At 42.3% G+C, this 21,390-nt stretch overlaps 1 protein-coding gene across 1 annotated transcript; it reads right to left on the bottom strand.

The window, feature by feature from the left end:
- Positions 1-6,978: 6,978 nt before the first annotated feature.
- On the bottom strand, positions 6,979-20,271 carry polh (polymerase (DNA directed), eta). Its single transcript, XM_056270151.1, has 10 exons — positions 20,009-20,271; positions 18,750-18,884; positions 17,857-18,089; positions 16,284-16,444; positions 14,037-14,140; positions 13,844-13,963; positions 12,365-12,488; positions 11,822-11,887; positions 10,032-10,204; positions 6,979-8,029 (listed from the first exon to the last, which is right to left on the bottom strand). The coding sequence occupies exons 1-10, from the start codon at positions 20,143-20,145 to the stop codon at positions 7,099-7,101; spliced, it is 2,184 nt and encodes a 727-aa protein (XP_056126126.1). The 5' UTR covers positions 20,146-20,271; the 3' UTR covers positions 6,979-7,098.
- Between the last annotated feature and the right edge of the window lie 1,119 nt (positions 20,272-21,390).

Below are 21,390 nucleotides of genomic sequence, written 5' to 3'. Positions count from 1 at the left end.
CACAGAGAAGAAAATCAATAGTTGAATAAAGTCGTTATTTTTGTTTGTTTTTTTCCGCACAAAAAGTATTCTCGTCGCTTGATAAACTTAAGATTGAGCCACTGTAGTCACTCGGGACTATTTCTTTATAGTCCGGACGATGTCTTTAATAACTTCCTGGACCGGCAAGTTTCGATCCCTTTAAACCTTCGATCCCTACTCCCTACGTTAGTCCACTAATACGGTTCACCTGAAGGAGTAAATGAGAACGAGGGAGCGAACTCGGACAGTCGTTGAGCGTACATCGGCTGTACTCGTTATTGCGGTGCATTGTGGGATAGAATGAGTGCACTAAATAACGTACACTATGGTTTCGGACACCACTACAAATGGCCGTTCCCTCAAATAGTGGCCTATTTGAGGCTATCGGGGGCGATTTGGGATCCAGTCTATGGTTAGGACAGGTTTGGAGGTATGAGTAGGTTTTAAAGAGCAACGTGCAGGTTGGACACCCCTATATAGCATAGTGTATGTTGATGATAAAACAACTAGATTTTCTGAACTGGAGTAATATATATTTAGCCATTAACGATATTTTGAGATAAATTGTGATAAAATAACTTCCGCATCTATAAAGCACTAACCGGAAGTGACGATGGGCGAGGGAGTCTGGTCAAGTTCAAGCTCAGGTTACAATGGATGTGAATGAAGAAACCGAGTTCTCCGATGTTGACGAGCATGCCTATGGCCCACAGGTATGGGGCCGATCCGATCCAGTATCGGGACCAGGACCGATACCAGCGTAATTCATGTATCGGATTTTCCCGATCCAACCTGCGGAGATATCCGATCTCCTGCTGAAATGACTCCAAAAGTGATTCCCGCCGGCCAGTCTGCTAGCTGGCTGCAAGCTGTGGAATGGAAAGGAAAAAGATGATTTCCGTCTCTGCTGCGAACTGACCATCACACAGAATAAGAAGAATATCAAAAACTTTAGGAGTCAGCTGTCCACGACAGTCCTAAACCTTCTGAATCTTTCTGAAAGTGATTTCTCATTCCTCTGTGCTGTTATTGTTATAGTTGTGGTGTGGACTTTTATTTTACATTTTAAATGATTTTTAAAGCTATACCTTTATAACTTTCATCCTTGGTGTGAACGAGCCTTTAAAGGAGACGGTGCATATTCAAAACCGAGCGTTGCTGACAGAGGGTGATTTTTGTTATGCAAAAAACTTTGCTAAGATTATAATTGATCACCGTTTCAGATTAATTTGAAAAGCCATGGCGTGATCCTTCTGGTATGACGTTTTGTTTATTGTGCATCTCTTTGAAAAGACTTGTGAAATGCTTATGAAAAGAGCTTCTGCTAGATCTTGCTTTGCTTCTTACCACTGAATGTTACCGTGTACTAACATTACAGTTAATTATTTGATATATCTCTGTGTCTCATTGAGCCGCGCCTCCGTTCAGGAAATCATCTTTTTCCTTTATAAAGCCATTTTTTTTACCTAATTAAATGCATGCATCATTCGTTTGTCAAATTCCTACATTTTTACATTAAATCAAATTATATTAGAATAATAATCAGTAATCAGTATCATTTATATGTTCAATGCAGCTCAGAGGGACATTTACACAGTTACAAATGCATAAATAATGTTTTGATGTTTTAAACATAAAACGTTGAATATTGATATTAGAAATTATTTTAAAAATTGAAAGATACCTTAATTGTTAAATTTAAACTGCCAGTAGATGGCAGCAAGTCACTGTTAATGAGTGAGTCATTTCATTCAAACGGCTGATTCATTCAGTAACAAAGCATTTTACTCATTGAATCATTTGTTCAAATGATTCGATCATTTTTTAGTAACAAAACACTGCCATGTGTTGCTCAGAGAAGCAAAACAGTCCTGTGGTTTTGTTAGTTTGAAACTATTTTCGTTGGTGAAAGAGCAAAAAAAGGCAATATTGTCTCTTAAAAGTTACTTAATAATATTAACATGTTTATTGAACTGGTGTATAAAATCAATATCACATTTGTAATCATGCTGAGATTTGGAGAACAAAACGGAACATCTCGGTTACGTATGTAACCCTCGTTCCCTGAAGGAGGGAACGGAGACGTTATGTCAGAACGTCTGGCGAATGGGGTCTCGCCCGAGAGCCCAATCACCTTTGAGTTGTAAAAAACGAGCCAATGGTATGCAAAGTACTTTGGTCACCGGAATTTGCATTGCGAGCTCCGCCCCGCTGTGTAGTATATAAGGAGCTATACACTCACCGGCCACTTTATTAGGTACACCTGTCCAACTGCTCGTTAACACTTAATTTCTAAGCAGCCAATCACATGGCGGCAACTCAGTGCATTTAGGCATGTAGACAGGGTCAAGACAATCTCCTGCAGTTCAAACCGAGCATCAGTATGGGGAAGAAAGTTGATTTGAGTGACTGGGATTTTCACGCACAACCATCTCTAGGGTTTACAGAGAATGGTCCGAAAAAGAAAAAACATCCAGTGAGCGGCAGTTCTGTGGGCGGAAATGCCTTGTTGATGCCAGAGGTCAGAGGAGAATGGCCAGACTGGTTCGAGCTGATAGAAGGGCAACAGTGACTGAAATAACCACTCGTTACAACCGAGGTATGCAGCAAAGCATTTGTGAAGCCACAACACGCACAACCTTGAGGCGGATGGGCTACAACAGCAGAAGACTCCACCGGGTACCACTCATCTCCACTACAAATAGGAAAAAGAGGCTACAATTTGCAAGAGCTCACCAAAATTGAACAGTTGAAGACTGGAAAAATGTTGCCTGGTCTGATGAGTCTCGATTTCTGTTGAGACATTCAGATGTTAGAGTCAGAATTTGGCGTAAACAGAATGAGAACATGGAACCATCATGCCTTGTTACCACTGTGCAGGCTGGTGGTGGTGGTGTAATGGTGTGGGGGATGTTTTCCTGGCACACTTTAGGCCCCTTAGTGCCAATTGGGCATCGTTTAAATGCCACGGCCTACCTGAGCATTGTTTCTGACCATGTCCATCCCTTTATGGCCACCATGTACCCATCCTCTGATGGCTACTTCCACCATGTCACAAAGCTCTAATCATTTCAAATTGGTTTCTTGAACATGACAATGAGTTCACTGTACTTTAAAGGCGTTTCACCGCACTCACGATAAACAAGGTGCCAGGCAGACACAACTAAACAACTCAGAAAATAAATAAACTGTCTGCACACTTGAATCCTTTAAAGCAATTTTAATCGCCAAGCTTTCGGTCACAAGACCATCCTCAGGGCATACAAAAACTAAATGTCACATTCCATTTAACTGTGTTCAAAACACATCAGGACAATCAACAATAATAACCCACACCTGCAGAGGCCAGGTATGACCAGTTGTAGTCCAATAGTGGGAGTTGTAGTTTTTAGGTGATCAACACTAACTCCACATAGTGAAAAAACAAAATGGAAAAAAGACAAAGAAAAATGAAAAATCGCACTACAAGAAACCGACATAAGTATACATATACAAAAAATATACAAAAAATATATATAGAGGCGCATATATATATACACACACATTCATTCATGCTTACTATATAAGTATATGGAGACTGCAAAGTTCCCAATTCTCTTTGCAGTCTCTTTGCAGTTCCCAAAGACTGCAAAGAGACTGCAAAGAGTGTTTACACTCTTAGCACCCCTTAGGGATGGGAACTATCCCTGTGGGAATTGTGCCCAATGTAATAACACACACAAGACCTATAACTTTAAACATCCTAGATCTGGTAAGAGCTACAATGTGAAGGGCATTATTACATGTAAAACTAAGAATGTTGTCTACATTTTAAGATGCCCTTGTGATATGGTGTATGTGGGAAAGACCACACGTAGTTTAAAACAGAGGATCAGTGAGCATAAAAGCTCGATTTGACGTGCTGACCCTAACTACCCTGTGGCCTGTCACTTTACAGAGGTTGCTCATTCAGTTTCTTCTCTTCGTTTTCAGGGAATTGAGCAGATTAAATTACCTAGAGGTGGCAATATTGATAAAGTGCTATGCCAAAGGGAACTTTACTGGATTCATACTCTGGACGCCTTGCATCCTAAAGGTTTAAATGTGGACTTTGACATGAGTGTCATGCTTTAGTCACAGTTGTACGGTCTTTTATAAGTTTTCTATAAGTCTTGAATACTGCAGTTTATGAAGTTGTTACTGATGTTTTTGCAGTCTCCATATACTTATATAGTAAGCATGAATGAGTTCACTGTACTAAAATGGCCTCCACAGTCACCAGATCTCAACCCAATAGAACATCTTTGGGATGTGGTGGAACGGGAGATTCGCATCATGGATGTGCAGCCGACAAATCTGCGGCAACTGTGTGATGCCATCATGTCAATATGGACCAAACTCCCTGAGGAATGCTTCCAGCACCTTGTTGAATCTATGCCACGAAGAATTGAGGCAGTTCTGAAGGCAAAAGGGGGTCCAACCCGTTACTAGCATGGGGTACCTAATAAAGTGGCCGGTGAGTGTATAAGGCCAGCACAAGCGAAGGGCTAGGCTAAACGCAAGAATTACCAAAGTACAATGGGTAGCAAATTCCATGAGGAAAATGCAAGGATGATGCCTACCCGTAGGGAGGACTTAGGAATACATATATGAACCACCTAGGCGGAATACATATGGAAGATCTCTGAGGTACCCAGCCAGAGGGTGGAGACTATTTCAACCCCAGAGAGGCAAGAGTGGTCTTGCCAAGGGAAAGACACGTGCTACCAGAGGAGACTTACTGTGGAAATACACACGTGGGATTGCACAAGCAGGGGAATTGCAAAACATGAAGGCACCTAATCCGACACGAGGGCTGGCCAACTGGGCAGCACACAGGTGTTAGACGTCAACAGTGCTAAAGGAACCCAGGGTTCAGAACTGTGGAACTCACCTGAGGAAATCAGTCCTTGGACTTGGTAAGCCAAGGTAATAGCATCCACTATCCAGTGGGACAACCTCTGCTTGGAGACAGCCTTTCCCTTCTGCTGGCCTCCGTAACAGACAAAGAGCTGGTCTGAGGTCCTAAAACACTGAGTTCTATCTACATAAGCGCGGAGGGCGCGTACTGGACAAGACAGAGCAGTGCTAGGGCTGGGTCTGCCTCCTCCAGGCGCTTGCAAGTTCACCACCTGATCCCTGAAGGGAGTGGTGGGAACTTTGGGTACATAACCCGGCCGGGGTCTCAGGATCACGTGAGAGTTAGCCGGCCCGAATTCCAGGCGCGCTTCGTCAACTGAAAATGCCTGCAGGTCCCCTACCCTCTTACCTGAGGCCAGAGCCGCCAGGAGCGCCGTCTTCAAAGAGAGGAACTTAGGCTCCACTGTGAGCAATGGCTCAAAGGGAGGTCTCTGCAATGCAGATAGAACCACAGCGATCCCAAGAGGGTATCTGCTGAGGACAGAGTGGATTGAGCCTCCTAGCTCCTCTAAAGACCATGATGACCAGGTCGTGCTTCCCTACTGGCTTAGAGTCAACCAAATCATGGTGAGCTGAAATGGCAGCCACATAGACCTTGAGGGTGGAAGGAGACAGCCTTCTTTCCAAACCTTCTTGAAGGAAGGAGAGCACTGACCCGATCTGACATTTCCAGGGGTCTTTTCGGCAAGAAGAGCACCAGGTGACGAAGAGGTTTCACTTCAAGGTATAGGCGTGTCAGGTGGACAGGGCTCTAGCCGAAGTGATAGTAGTTACCACCTGAGGTGGCAAAGTACTTAAACCTTCCACCGTCCTGTCCAGGACCCACACGTGTATGTTCCAAAGATCGGGACATGGGTACCATAGGGTGCCCCTCTCTGAGAAAGGAGGTCCTTCCTCAAAGGAATTGGCCAGGGAGGGGCTGTCGCGAGGAGTACAAGTTCTGGGAACCAGGTCCGGCTGGGCCAATAGGGCGCGACCATGAGGACCTGCTCCTCATCCTCCCTGATCTTGCACAAGGTCTGTGCGAGCAGGCTCACTGGGGGAAACGCATACTTGCGAAGGCCCCGCGGCCAGCTGTGTGCCAGAGCATCCGTGCAGAGGGTCCCCTCAGTCAGGGAGTTAAAACCACTGGCAGTGGGAAGAGTCTGGAGAGGCGAACAGATCTACCTGTGCGTCTCCCAAGCGTTCCCAAATCAGCTGTCTCCACTCCCCGGGCCGAGAGCAATGTCATGAGAGCTCGTCGGCTGCACGATTCGGCTCGCCCGGGTTGTGAATGGGATGAAGCGACCTCAGATGCTTCTGACTCCATAAGAGGAGATGGCAAGTGAGTTGCGACATGCAGTGGGAGCGTTGACCACCCTGACAGTTGATTTATGCGGTTGCAGTGTTGTTATTTACAATTAACATGCCACTGGAGTTAGGGTCCTGTCTAGGAGCCCGACGCAGCATGTCCGTTGCACATGGCACCCAGCCCGTGGCAGAGGCATCTGTTGAGACAACAATATGCCTGGAAACTCGTTCTAGGGGAACACCTGCCCATAGAAATGAGAGGTTGGACCACAGGGTGAAGGTTTGATGGCAGGCCGGAGTGACTGACTGACCCTGTTGCCATGCCCATCTCGTGACTCGGTCGTGAAACGGTCTCATATGAAGCAACCCGAGCGGTGTGACTGCCTCTGCGGATGCCATATGCCCCAGAAGCCTCTGAAAAAGTTTCAGTGGAACCGTCTTCTTGCCCTTGAATTAACTCAGGCAATTCAGCAGTGACTGAGCGCGCTCGCTCGTAAGCTGCGCGAACATGGCGACAAAGTCTATTTCCGTACCGAGAAAGGAGATCCTCTGCACAGGGGAGAGTTTGCTCTTTTCCCAGTTGAGCACTAAGGCCCAGTCGGGAGTGGTGCCGGAGCACGAGGTCCCTGTGTTCGCATAACCGCTTTAATAAATCGCAGCTGTTTTAATATGCAATCATGACTTAGTGTCCCAATGTTTAGTGGAAAGAAATGGCTTTTGAACATAATATTCTGTACAACAACTTTTTATTATTTACATTAAAACACGAAACATTTGAAAATCACAAATATTTCTAATCAAAACCTGCTCGTATATAAAGCTTGTCCAGGTAAAGTGCTGTTGAATATCTCACATCTTCTTAAAGAAGGAGTCCAATGTGCCAGAGTTTCCCAGCACTCGGGCTCTCTTGGCCTGCGGGCCGCTCTGGATCCGTGTTCTGCTCTTCCCATGGGACAATAGAGGAGCTCTGGCGGGAACGGGACCGTCACTGGAGGCCGAGGAACTGAAGGATTTCTGCAAGTCCAGAGCGAAGTGATAATCTGTGTGTTCAGGCATTTCCCAGACCAGCACCTTCTGACCACAGCGTTCACACACCTGAAGATCCTCGGAGGAGCTCGGCTCTACACACACCTGAAGATCCAATGAGGAGCTCGGCTCTTCACACACCTGAAGATCCTCGAAGGAGCTTGGCTCTACACACACCTGAAGATAATTGGAGGAGCTCGGCTCTACACACATCTGAAGATCCTTGGAGGAGCTCGGCTCTACACACACCTGAAGATCCTTGGAGGAGCTCGGCTCTACACACACCTGAAGATCCTTGGAGGAGCTCGGCTCTACACACACCTGAAGATCCTTGGAGGAGCTCGGCTCTACACACACCTGAAGATCCTTGGAGGAGCTCGGCTCTACACACACCTGAAGATCCTCGTCTTTGGTCCGCATCTGCCCGTTTCCTTTAGAGATCCCGAGGTTTTTCTCCAGGCTCTTTCTCTGGAAGAAAGAAGCGATTCCAGAGGCTTTCTGCGACCTGCACTGGCTGGGTGTGTTTTCCACAGGAGTGTGTGACGCGTCTTCCTCCGCTTGCCGCTTGTTCCTCTCGGCTGCCTTCTCGAACAGGGACTGGATGGCCCCGGGGCTCCTGGGGGCCGGCTGTGTTTTGGGGGATTGAGTTAAACTTGCGTCGCTGCTCAGGAAGCTGGTTATCCCTCCTGAGGAGGACGAAGGTACATCACTGAACTTACTGGCTGACAGATGAAGGCAAGTCAAGGCAGGAGACCTACGAGAAAATAATGAAGCCTTAGCTAAGTAACTCAACTGTTGTAATATATATACAGTATATATACACACTGCATCCGGAAAGTATTCACAGCGCTTCATTTTTTCCACATTTTGTGTTATGTTGCAGCCTTATTCCAAAATGGATTAAATTCATTATTTTCCTCAAAATTCTACAAACAATAACCCATAATGACAACGGGAAAGAAGTTTGTTTGAAATCTTTGCAAATTTATTTAAAAAAAAAAAAATTCACATGTACATAAGTATTCACAGCCTTTGCTTAATACTTTGTTGAAGCACCATTTACAGCCTCAAGTCTTTTTGAGTGTGATGCTACAAGCTTGGCACACCTAATTTGGGCAGTTTCTTCCATTCTCCTTTGCAGAACCACTCAAGCTCCATCAGGTTGGATGGGGAGCGTCGGTGCAGAGCCATTTTCAGATCTCTCCAGAGATGTTCAATCGGGCTCCGGCTGGGCCACTCAAGCACATTCACAGAGTTGTCCCGTAGCCCCTCCTGTGTTATCTTGGCTGTGTGCTCAGGGTCGTTGTCCCGTTGGAAGATGAACCGTCGGCCCAGTCTGAGGTCCTGAGCGCACTAGAGCAGGTTTTCATCACGGATGTCTCTGTACATTGCTCAACTCATCTTTCCCTCGATCCTGACGAGTCTCCCGGTTCGTGCCGCTGAAAAACATCCCCACAGCTGATGCTGCCCCCACCAGGCGTCACTGTATTGGCCAAGTGATGAGCGGCGCCTGCTTTCCTCCAGACATGACGCTTGCCATTCAGACCAAAGCGTTCAATCTTTGTTTCTCATGGTCTAAGAGTCCTTCAGGTGCCTATTGGCGAACTCCAGACGGGCTGTCATGTGCTTTTACTGAGGAGTGGCTTCTGCTGATTGGTGGAGAGCTGCAGAGATGGTTGTTCTTCTGGAAGGTTCTCCTCTCTCCACAGAGAAACGCTGGAGCTCGGCCAGAGTGACCATCGGGCTCTTGGTCTCCACCCTGACTGAGGCCCTTCTCCCCCGATCGCTCAGCTCCAGGAAGAGTCCTGGTGGTTACACTTCTTCCATTTACGGATGATTGAGAACACTCAATTGGACCTTCAATGCTGCAGAAGTTTATCTGTACCCTCTCCCAGATCTGTGCCTCGATACGACCCTGTCTCGGAGGTCTACAGACAACTCCTTGGACTTCATGGCTTGGTTTGTGCTCTGACATGCACTGTTAACTGTGGGACCTTATATAGACAGATCTGTGCCTTTCCAAATCATGTCCAATCAACTGAGTTTACCACAGGTGGACTCCAATCCAGTTGTAGAAACATGTCAAGGATGATCAGTGGAAACAGGATTGCGTCTTGAGCTCAATTTGAAATGTCATGGCAAAGGCTGTGAATACTTATGTACATGTGATTTTTTCGTTTGCAAATTTGCAAAGATTTCACTTCTTTCACGTTGTCATTATGGGTTATTCGTAGAATTTTGAGGAAAATAATGAATTTAATCCATTTTGGAATAAGGCTGAAACATAACAAAATGTGGAAAAAGTGAAGCGCTGTGAATGCTTTCCGGATGCACTGTATGTCTGTGATTGGCTATAGTGATCAACCCTTCCAAAACATGTTGTCTTCACTGAGCGCTCACACAAAGTCAAATGCACACGTTTGAAAGCAGGCGTCATTCAGCGGATCCCTAATATATCCGCTTGTTGACGAATCAGCTGATAGACTTCCGTGTGTATCTGTGCAAGCGCTCAGTGAAGACAACATGTTTTTGAAGGGTTGATCATTGTAGCCAATCACAGACATATGTTGAACGCATGAAAACAATGGCCAATCAGAGGTGTTTAAGAATGCGCTCAAACTGCTACAGGGAAATGCTGGTGTCGTCATCTTTTTTACATTTAATTTCCGACTTGGTACAGAAGTCGGTACTTTTGACCACTCTACTCTTCTGCATCGGTTGTTTGTTTGAGCGGACGGTTCCTGTATTTCGCTCACCACGCCTCCTGGTGGCTGCCCGCAGTATTGAGGCTCTTGATGATAGCAAAGCCGTCTGAGGTCATCTTGGTGGCGTCGTATCGCACAAGCGCACAGCAGCGAGAGAAACTGCTGGCTCTCTTGTCTCCCGCCTGCCGGACGCCCACCGTCAGCTGTTTGGCCACTCGCCCGTTCTGCAGAGAAACACAATACTTTACAGCATCGCTGTGGGACATAATCACACGCCAAACGCTAGTTCATGCTAAAACTCATTGACTTTGCTCTCACAGGCCTACACTACCAGTCAAAGGTTTCGGATCGGTAAGATTTTTAATGTTTTTAAAAGAAGTCTTTTCTGCTCAGCAAGGCTGCATTTATTTGATTAAAAATACAAAAGAAAAAATAAATATTGTTAAATATTATGACAATTTAAAATTACTGTTTTCTATGTGAATATATAGTAAAGTTAATTTATTCCTGAATTTCCAGCATCATTACTCCAGTCTTCAGTGTCACATGATCCTTCAGAAATCACTCTAATATGATGATCTGATGCTCAAGAAATGTCTTTACTGTCACTTTTGATCAATTTAATTCATCCTTGATGAATAAAAGTATTGATTTATTTTATTTCTTTCGCCCAAAAAAATGTAATAACAATTCTCACTGACCCCAAACTTTTGAACAGAAGTGTATAATGTCACACAAGCTTTAACAACTTCCCTAAAGCTTTGGTTGGTTTTTCCACCTTGTTACACTTTTGGTGTTCGGGGTCAAAAATGACCATACAAAAAAATAGCTTATAAATCCCTCATTATGCTATCAATTCACAAATCACACACATTTACTTAGGATTTATTGTGGTAACACTCACTGTGTAAACATGGTATTGTGGCAAGGTATTCATATCAAATGTTATTGTATTATTAATATAGACATTTATGAAATATAAAAGGAGTAACGAAATATAAGGCGAATTACAGAAACCAATGGTTAGTTTTAATAAGAATAGTTCTAACTCAGTAAGAATATTAAAATTTAACCCTTTAAAAATTAGGTTTAATTAATTATTAATATATTAATAAATGTACACACAGAAATGCATTGATTTGACAGCCCTAAATATATATTTTTTTAATTTAGAAGACCATTCATTTTTGACCAGAAACACAAAATTAGGTAAAGGATTTTTAACATAATACTGTGTATCATAGGTAGTATTAGTAAATGTGAGTTTTACTTGGCACTTTACACATTTTGAGTCTGTAGTGGCAATTTTAATGATATTCATTGATCTTTAGTAAAATATAGATGATTCAAAGAATGTCACATGTGTGTCTCACTTGTAGTGAGAGAAGATTCTGTTTATGTACCTGGGGAGGCAGAAGTGGGAGACACTCCAGAGAACAGACGAACAGGGACCTCTGACCTAGATGTCGGAAGGCCATTTGGTGCAGGGGGGCTTAGTCTATGGAAAACTACTGGGAGGAAGGCTCTGGGGGAAAGAAGGCCTTGAAACTTAGATAAAAGCTGGTTCAGTCTGTCTGGGGGTGTGTCACTCTTCTGCACAGGGTAACAACTGTGTATTAGACTGCTCCTATTCTTGCAAGAATAAATACTTCTATTTTAGATAATTTGACTCTGAGTGTCTCTTACGCAGTGATGTTTGTTTGAGATGAATTTTTGCCACAACAAGTCTACATGGCAGCTCTCTGCATTAACACAGCCTTTCTCTGAGCGTGGCTAATGCGATCCGGTGGCGTCGATCTGCTGGTTTGCAGCGTTAGTTCCTTCATCAGTGACGGACTCACCATGTCTCTGTCTTTGCTCAGGCGTTCCTCTAACTCGAGGGCGAGCTGATGAAGCCAGTGCTGAACCTGCACACACACACACACACGAGAGCATGAGCATCACGTGCAGGAACAGACACACACACGAGAGCATGAGCATCACGAGCAGGAACACACACACACACACACACACACACACACACGAGAGCATGAGCATCACGAGCAGGAACACACACACACACACACACACACACACACACACGAGAGCATGAGCATCACGAGCAGGAACACACACACACACACACACACACACACACACACGAGAGCATGAGCATCACGTGCAGGAACACACACACACACGAGAGCATGAGCATCACGAGCAGGAACACACACACACACACACACACACACACACACACACGAGAGCATGAGCATCACGAGCAGGAACACACACACACATGAGAGCATGAGCATCACGTGCAGGAACACACACACACACACGAGAGCATGAGCATCACGAGCAGGAACACACACACAGTTTCGCAGGAACACACACACACACACCTGCTGTTTGGAAGCCAGAGAGGTTTTCCCAGGGAAGTTCTTGCTGCAGCCGATGGATTTGGGAAGATGTCTCGGCTTCACCGGCTCAAACTCGATCCCTCGGCACAAGTCGAACAGCCACGGCCTGAGACACACACACACACCTTTACATCGACACATTTACACCATTACTTCGTTATTATTGGAAAAGGTGCTTTAGAATTGTTATATGGAGATTAAATGAGCATTCACAGCCAGGAATTGCCTGAAATCTGTTCAACCATAAATGAGTTTTCGCTTACGGCTAAAAACGTTATACAGTATATTTTTTAAAGCCTAATAAATGTTTAAAATTGATTAATGGCTAAAATTGAGTTTTTGTATTTTATTATTTGAATTATTATTCAATTTGAATCTGAATTTTGACATTTTTGAATAGAAAGAAAAAGAAATAGAAAAAAGGAGAAATGAATAGAAGAAAAAGTCAAAAAAGATGCCATTAAACAAATATATAAAATATAGTCTACTGTCTTTGTGTTTCAACGTTAATTGGAGATTAAATGTGAAATTATTACAATATAAATATATATATATATATATATAAAAAACTTTAATGTCAGGTGCAATTAATCGTGATTAATTACAGAAAAATGTGCGATTAATTAATACATTTTTTAGTTGAGTGACAATACTTTTGATATGAAACAAACTCTCAGCTTTTGAATTCTGTCAATTTGAATTAAAACAGATGTCATGTTTATGCTCCTTAATATTTGTTTGCATGAGTGTTGTTGATTATTAAAAAAATGAATCAATACATTTTCGGTTTCAATGTTTTTCTAAAAAAAATAATAATAATAATAATAATTTTGGTGCATCACTAGTTTCTACCCAAGTGCAATTAGACCTTCCCATGACGCTGTGATTAATTTGTAGGGGTGTAACAATATATCACAATACAAAAATGCATCAATATGTATCATGGATAGTGACAATATGTATTGTGGATGGACAACTGTGTGAGAAAAAAAGTCAGTTTTAGTGTCAGTACTACATTAAACTACTATATATGATGTTGAATATAATGTATAATAATGCAATGGGGGAATATCTGTGTGTCCTGATAATGCCAGATGTCTGATGTTACCAGTATAAGTGTTCGACATTATTATAAATATATCTAGTCAGTGACAGAGAAAGCATATTCGTCTAAAATAATTCAGTATTTTCAGCTTCAGAATCATGAATATTGTTATTCTGGTGTCTCTATTGTCCTGTGCTTTGGGTTTCCAGCACCAAGTCCAAGTCTATTCATTTACACACACAATGAAATATAATTTAGCATTTTAATCAACAGTGCATTTTTGTTAACCTTTTATCATATATCTTATAGTATTGCAATAATATCGTGATATGTGTCGATTTGTGCCTGATTATTTTGCCTGATTAGATGAGTGTGTGTGTCCCGAGGCGTGTTGCTCTGCGTGAGCCGCTCCTCACCCCGTCTTCTCCCCGAAGAGCTGCTCCAGCTGGACCCGGCTGAAGCGCAGGAGGTCTCCCATGTTCTCCACCCCCAGAGTCTGTGTGATGGAGGATCCCAGCTTCCCTCCCAGGTTACGGCTGCGGATCGACCACACACACCGTCATCATCAGTGAGGAGACACAGCATCAGCGCACCATTAGATCTACTCACATGTTCCTGATGGGGAGCGTGTGGAAGAGCTGCGGGACGGAGCCCAGGGGCAGCACTGTCTGCCGATTCGGCTTGTTTAAACCACACGCCAGTTTGGCCAACACCTATGAAGGACAAACGGGGGGAAATGTGTGAACAAGTAGCTCCTGATCCAAATATCATGATCAGGTTTGTGCTTTTGAAATGAAACAGTCTCAGACTTTGATGATCATGTGACACTGAAGACTGGAGTAATGATGCTGAATATTCAGCTTTAAATCACACTTTACTATATATATATATACACACACTCACCTAAAGGATTACTAGGAACACCTGTTCAATTTCTCATTAATGCAATTATCTAATCAACCAATCACATGGCAGTTGCTTCAATGCATTTAGGAGTGTGGTCCTGGTCAAGACAATCTCCTGAACTCCAAACTGAATGTCAGAATGGGAAAGAAAGGTGATTTAAGCAATTTTGAGCGTGGCATGGTTGTTGGTGCCAGACGGGCCGGTCTGAGTATTTCACAATCTGCACAGTTACTGGGATTTTCACACACAACCATTTCTAGGGTTTACAAAGAATGGTGTGAAAAGGGAAACACATCCAGTATGCGGCAGTCCTGTGGGCGAAAATGCCTTGTTGATGCCAGAGGTCAGAGGAGAATGGGCCGACTGATTCAAGCTGATAGAAGAGCAACTTGAAATAACCACTTGTTACAACCGAGGTATGCAGCAAAGCATTTGTGAAGCCACAACACGCACAACCTTGAGGCGGATGGGCTACAACAGCAGAAGACCCCACCGGGTACCACTCATCTCCACTACAAATAGGAAAAAGAGGCTACAATTTGCAAGAGCTCACCAAAATTGAACAGTTGAAGACTGGAAAAATGTTGCCTGGTCTGATGAGTCTCGATTTCTGTTGAGACATTCAGATGTTAGAGTCAGAATTTGGCGTAAACAGAATGAGAACATGGATCCATCATGCCTTGTTACCACTGTGCAGGCTGGTGGTGGTGGTGTAATGGTGTGGGGGATGTTTTCCTGGCACACTTTAGGCCCCTTAGTGCCAATTGGGCATCGTTTAAATGCCACGGCCTACCTGAGCATTGTTTCTGACCATGTCCATCCCTTTATGGCCACCATGTACCCATCCTCTGATGGCTACTTCCACCATGTCACAAAGCTCTAATCATTTCAAATTGGTTTCTTGAACATGACAATGAGTTCACTGTACTAAAATGGCCTCCACAGTCACCAGATCGCAACCCAATAGAGCATCTTTGGGATGTGGTGGAACGGGAGATTCGCATCATGGATGTGCAGCCGACAAATCTGCGGCAACTGTGTGATGCCATCATGTCAATATGGACCAAACTCCCTGAGGAATGCTTCCAGCACCTTGTTGAATCTATGCCACGAAGAATTGAGGCAGTTCTGAAGGCAAAAGGGGGTCCAACCCGTTACTAGCATGGGGTACCTAATAAAGTGGCCGGTGAGTGTATATCAGACGGGCTGCAGCATTCATTTTGTGTGAAAAGATTGTTTTATCAACAAAATTAAACACTATTTTCACATATATAGTATTTTTCTAGCATTTTCAAGGACTTTTAAACACTACTTTCTTGGTTTTCAAGAACTACAATCATTTATCAAACAATATCTTTATTATCTTTTTAATTCTAAAAAAGGTAAATATATAAATTGTAACAAAATGGTACAAATAAAGTGAAGCAGATGCAATGACTATATAATTAGTTATAAATACTTTCCATAATTATATATGATTGACCTGAAGAATGAAAGATGTATCATATGCTTGGATATTTATATGAGGAATATCACACTCATATCCATGTGAAATATATATATATATATATAAATCAGGCTGCAGCTTCATTTTGTGTGAAAAGATTGTTTTAACAATAAAATTAAACTCCATTTTCACACATATTGTCTTTCAATAGTTCAAGCACTTTCCAAGTACCTTTGCTTAAATACGTCTGTTTTCAAGCGTTTTCCAGGACTTAAATTTCAAAACGTCAAATACTTCAATACTTTAAGCACCTTGTACGAACCCTGATATTACTGTTTTTACTGTATTTTTGATCAAATAAATGCAGCACATTACAAATGGTAATGTTTCCAAGCTTTTGTCCAGTACTGTCTCCAAAAGAACCGAATGGAGATTGACTGAAGAGCTTGTGGATCTGTGCTGAAGTAACCTGAGTGCTGATCTGGTTGTTTGGTGAATCAGACCTTGTTGTGTGAGATGCCGGCGGAGCAGCGGAAGCCCGTGTGTTCCTCCACGGCGGCCCTCGTCTCCTCCACGATCAGCGCGCCGAGAGCCAGACGCAGATCCGCAGGAGAGGAGGAGAGATGATCCAGCCACTGGAGGAGGCCCGCGGCCTGGAGCGCGTCTGCAGGAACACACACACACGAGTAGGGTCGGCTATCGTTTGGGTTTTAAAGGTGCAGTCTGTAAGAATGACACTAGTGGTGGAAAGAGGAACTGCAGTGCGATTCAACATATCAGAGATCGTGGTTTCTCCCGCCTCCACAGACTCACGGGTCGCCAGTTTGAGACACGCAACAGGAACGAGGAAATTGAAAATTGGCACATTGGAAACGTGCGGTATCACAGACCAAAACAATAACAAACATTCCAGCCTGGAAACACACATTTCAGAGTAAAATAACCGGCTGTAGAAGTGTTTCTCAGAGAAACGAGTGTGTGAACTCAGCATGTTTCCTCAATATATGCAAACAGATTATGCTATTTTTATGCTTTAGTAGAGTGAAAAAGTTACACACAGGACATTTAATAATTTCGATTCTACTTATTTTGCGATTCCAATAAGGTAAAAAAAAATGTAAAAAATTAAAAAACTTAGATATTCACATTTAGTTTTATTGCAAAACATTTAATTGCAGCTGAATATCATGAACAAAAATTGACAGGCTAGAGGACACTTACACAAGGAGCGTTTGCCTGTGCTTTAAAAATACCGTAGAAGAACAACTAGCTGAACTAATATAAACTTCAAGCATTATTAAAGACTAGTAAACACTCAGTAATTAAAAAAAAGTTACAACTGAACAAAGGTACGATTGAAATAAACAGTGTTTTAAGATGTTCAGGTGCAGAAACTGTCATCAAAAGTAAAATAACACTGTACTTTATAAGTAAAATATACATTGCAAAAGTTATTCAGTGAAGAACGAGTGAATTTTCTCTGTCTTGTGTTGTGTGATTATTGTTATAATAGAGACGGCAGGAATATGAGCGCTGTCCCTTTAAGAGCCGCACGGGTCCGATACACTGATACACACGGCACAGCGCAGAGTCTCTCACGCTCGAAGATCAGATTGAAATACTCACAAAGGAATCGAAATGTTAAATTTATAACAAGTATCCGATTCCTGACCTCAAGTATTCGATTCCCATAGCCATACCCTAGAGATGATGGAGTTGTATTACTCAGCAGGAGAGAAGGGTTTTGGACAGATGAACTGCTCACTGTAAAGCATCATCTACTGTGGAGAGTCATTTCATTACGGTTGTTGAGCTGGAGTGTATTCTCTGTAGGCACAGCTGCATGTCTTCTCATCAAGTAAAAAAAATGTATCCACTTCAATTGGGCACATACATTTATATGAGCATTATTAGAATCTATCCGTTTCATCCCTATTATGCAAAATTCACTTAAAAATAGGTGGATGGACACATAGCTAGTGTTACTGCCACGTCTCGGTGTTTCCATCCAGCATTTGTTCTCTTTATGTGATATGATGAAAAGATCATGTTTTGCTGTGAGTCTCAGACACGCACCTTTATCCTGCACCGCGCCGCCGCCGCCGCCGGGATCACCGGTGTGTGTTTGAGGAAAGCCTTGCACGTGTGTGTTGCGGAGCAGCTGCGGCGAGACGTCCCGAGCGCTCGTGTGCTTCAGGCGCTCCTCCACGCTGGCCGTCAGGTCCATGTACGCCTCGTCGATGCTCGCTCTCTCGATGACGGCGAAGCGGGACATCACCTCGATCACCTGCACACTCGCCTCCCTGTAACTGACACACACACACACACGAGGACTCGCTCAAACTATCAGAGTAGTCATAAACAAGTCATTAAAGGTGCAGTGTGTAATATTAATGGAGGATCTGTGACAGAAATGCAATATCATATACATAATAGGTGTGTAAAGACCTTATAATGAGCCGTTATGTGTTTATTAGCTTAGAATGAGCATTTCTTTCTACACACACCGCGGGTCCGCTTACATCCATGTTTCTACGGTGGCCCTGAGCGGACACATGCGTTTCCTCACTGTTGTTCTTCATGATAAGAAGCTGCTAAAGTCAGCGAGTAAAACACTGACACAATGATGAACAAGTCACAATAACATCGTTTTACTGAATAATCAAGTAAACCTAATTTCTTAATTTATCTTTGTAAAGAAACCTCATTGTTAACTGGCTGCTCTCTGCGGTCTCAGACGACGACATCACTTCCTGTCGGCCACCGTAACTTCTGTTGGGTGCAATTCGCAACCTCACCACTAGATGCTGTTAAAACTTACACACTGCACCTTTAAATCAGAAACATCTCCTGTAAATGGTAAACAGGGTTTTAGAGATTCCATTTATAACTTGTAGGGTTTTTATAATGTGGCGTTTCCTCGTTTTAGACACATTAGCGCCGCATGAAAGGCCGAGATGTGCACTTACTGAGTGAGATCCGCCTTCCCGTGGGACTCTCGGACCCGAGCCACCTGTAGATCCGGGCACAGGGTCCTGGCATCGTCGGCCCACATGTTCCTGGTGACACCGTGAGCCCGGGCTTCATAACTCACCGCTATAATGCTAATGACACACATCACTGGGGTCTGAATTACCATGAAGTCACACATGACAATTCTTATGATTCACATCATTATTGTTTTAATAATCTTGAATCAGAATCAGTTCCTCTTGCAGCATCTCTTCTCTGATGATGTGGGCGGAGCAACCTGTCACTCATATGAGATCAGCCAATAGCAAACCACAACCATCCAATCAACTCCCCACAGACACAATCAAGCCCCGCCCACATCTGTTCTTGTTCCAGAAGCGTTTCACTCGATATACGACACAATAGAGAAGAAAGACTAGAGCAACTTCACTTTCATTCTTTAAGGGGTGAATTTCAGGACATATTCAGCTTAGTTTATGGCACTTTAGTGTATCTTGGTGTAATATAGAAATAATAGGGGTGTAACGAGACCCTCATGTCACGATTCGATACATTTCACGATACTGATCTTATTGCAATACTCCAAGATATATGATAAAAGGTTAACAAAAAATAAACTGTTGATAAAAATTTCATTTTGTGTGTAAATGAATATCTTGGACTTGGTGCTGAAACCCAAAGCACAGGACAATAGAGACACCAGAATAACAATATTCATGATTCTGAAGCTGAAAATACTGAATTATTTTAGACGAATATGCTTTCACTGTCACTGACTAGATATATTTATAATAATGTAGAACACTTATATTGGTAACATCAGACATCTGGCATTATCAGGACACACAGATATTCCCCCATTGCATTATTATACATTATATTCAACATTATATATAGTAGTTTAATGTAGTACTGACACTACAACTCTGAAAACTTGAATTTCTTCTCAGACAGTAATTTTTATTTTGGGTGAACTATCACAATACAAATTGTCACTATCCACGATACATATTGTTGCGATATATTGTTACACCCCTAAGAAATAATAATAATTATAATTAAATAATAGAAAAAGTAGTTATATAAGCATCGCGGTCTCTGGGACCCCAAACATAAACATACAGTCAACATCAACAGAACATAACGGTTAATAGACTTTAAAATTATATTATATGAACTGCAAAATATATATCCGGGGGTTGAGAGTAAATGTGTGACTATAATAACAGTAAAAGAATGAAAAGTAAAGTCTCACCCTCCGCCTTTCCATGTCTTGTATTGCGCAACAACACAGGGCTTGTTTTTGAGCTCGGGATTGAGTCTTTGCTCCACTTGCACATAGAAACAGTCCATGTCCACCAGCGCGATCACTCTTTCCTTCCCCACATCCATCAGCACAATAACTGAAACTCACCTATGTTATGAAATGCGTTATGAAATACTTTGTAAACTGCGCGCTCTTCTTCTTCGTTTCCTGTTGAGTAACGCGCGCGCGCGCTGAGTCTGCGCACTGCCACCTGGAGGATCACTGCGCAATTACAGACGTGTCTCATAGAAATCATTTTTAAAACAAATATTCAACAGCAAAAATAAATAAAAACAAAGACATTGTAAAATGAACCCCCAGATGTATTGCATCATTAATCATGCACGAATAGATTGAAACTTCTAACTTCTGAACCTCTTTTGTCCTGTTATGGCCATGATCGTTGTAGCCTTAATAGTTTATGTGTAATAAATTCTATGTTGAATCAAAAAAATATTTCTAAAGCTATTTTTTGTTATGTCTATTCAATGCTTTTCTTGTCCTGCACAATAATGACTTTACATAATCTTTTATGGGGCAATGTCTCAGCCAAAATGTATGTGATTAACTTGCGATTAATTCAATTGGAATAATTTCTTGTCAGTCCTTCCCATGAAATAGTCGAAAAATTCTTTGTTTTTTATGTTAAACTGCAGTTTATGTTAGTGCTATTTTAGATACTATTATTAATATTTCAATGTTTTTATATTTTCCATTTTAATATTAGTTAAAGTTTTAGTCATTTTGTTGTGTTTTTAATTTTTAAGTTATATAGCCTATCTCTATAGCTTTCATTAATTTTAGTTAATTTTAGTTTAGTTTTAGTTATATTAGTACATAAAATGAGAAAAGTTGCTTTGGCGTCTATACCACATTACCATATTATTATTATTCTTTATTTATGTTTTTTCCTTAGTCTCATTTAAATGTCTCATGTATGTTTGCAAAGCTCCTGTAAAAACACAACTTCCTCGTGTGTTCGGGCACACTTGGCGAATAAAGCGTATTCTGATTCTGAAATACACTAGATAAAAAGTTCATCGAGACAAACTTTAAGTTCCCTTGAGAAACCGAAGAGTTTGGTAAAGTTTGAAGCTTAAGGTATTTTATTTAAAGTAATTAGTTAGGGTTTTAGTTCACATTTCGTTCATTTAAAATAAAATAAAACACACTACGTTGTTAGTGAACTTGATAAAGGCAAGAAACGTGTTATATTGAGGTATTTTTTTCTCAAAAGAAAGGCAGACTGCCACATGCAGTGCCTCATTTGGATGTGCTTGAAGTCTTGGAGCTCGACTTCCCTACGTTTCTCCTACAAATGGGCCTTGAGC

Source organism: Rhinichthys klamathensis, unplaced genomic scaffold (genome assembly GCF_029890125.1).
Source record: "Rhinichthys klamathensis goyatoka isolate OS25496 unplaced genomic scaffold, OSU_Roscu_1.1 h1tg000298l_1, whole genome shotgun sequence".
Lineage (NCBI taxonomy): Eukaryota > Metazoa > Chordata > Actinopteri > Cypriniformes > Leuciscidae > Rhinichthys > Rhinichthys klamathensis.
This window is presented reverse-complemented; position numbering and strand designations above follow the sequence as displayed.

Bases quoted from the DNA above. Each gene is read 5' to 3' on its own strand.
- polh (XM_056270151.1), bottom strand. From the start codon at position 20,145: ATGGATGTGGGGAAGGAAAGAGTGATCGCGCTGGTGGACATGGACTGT. The intron at 18,090-18,749 runs GTAAGTGCACAT...TGTGTGTGTCAG, and splicing joins GGGAAGGCGGATCTCACTCA to TTACAGGGAGGCGAGTGTGC. The intron at 11,888-12,364 runs GTGTGTGTGTGT...GTGTGTGTGCAG, and splicing joins CTCTGGCTTCCAAACAGCAG to GTTCAGCACTGGCTTCATCA.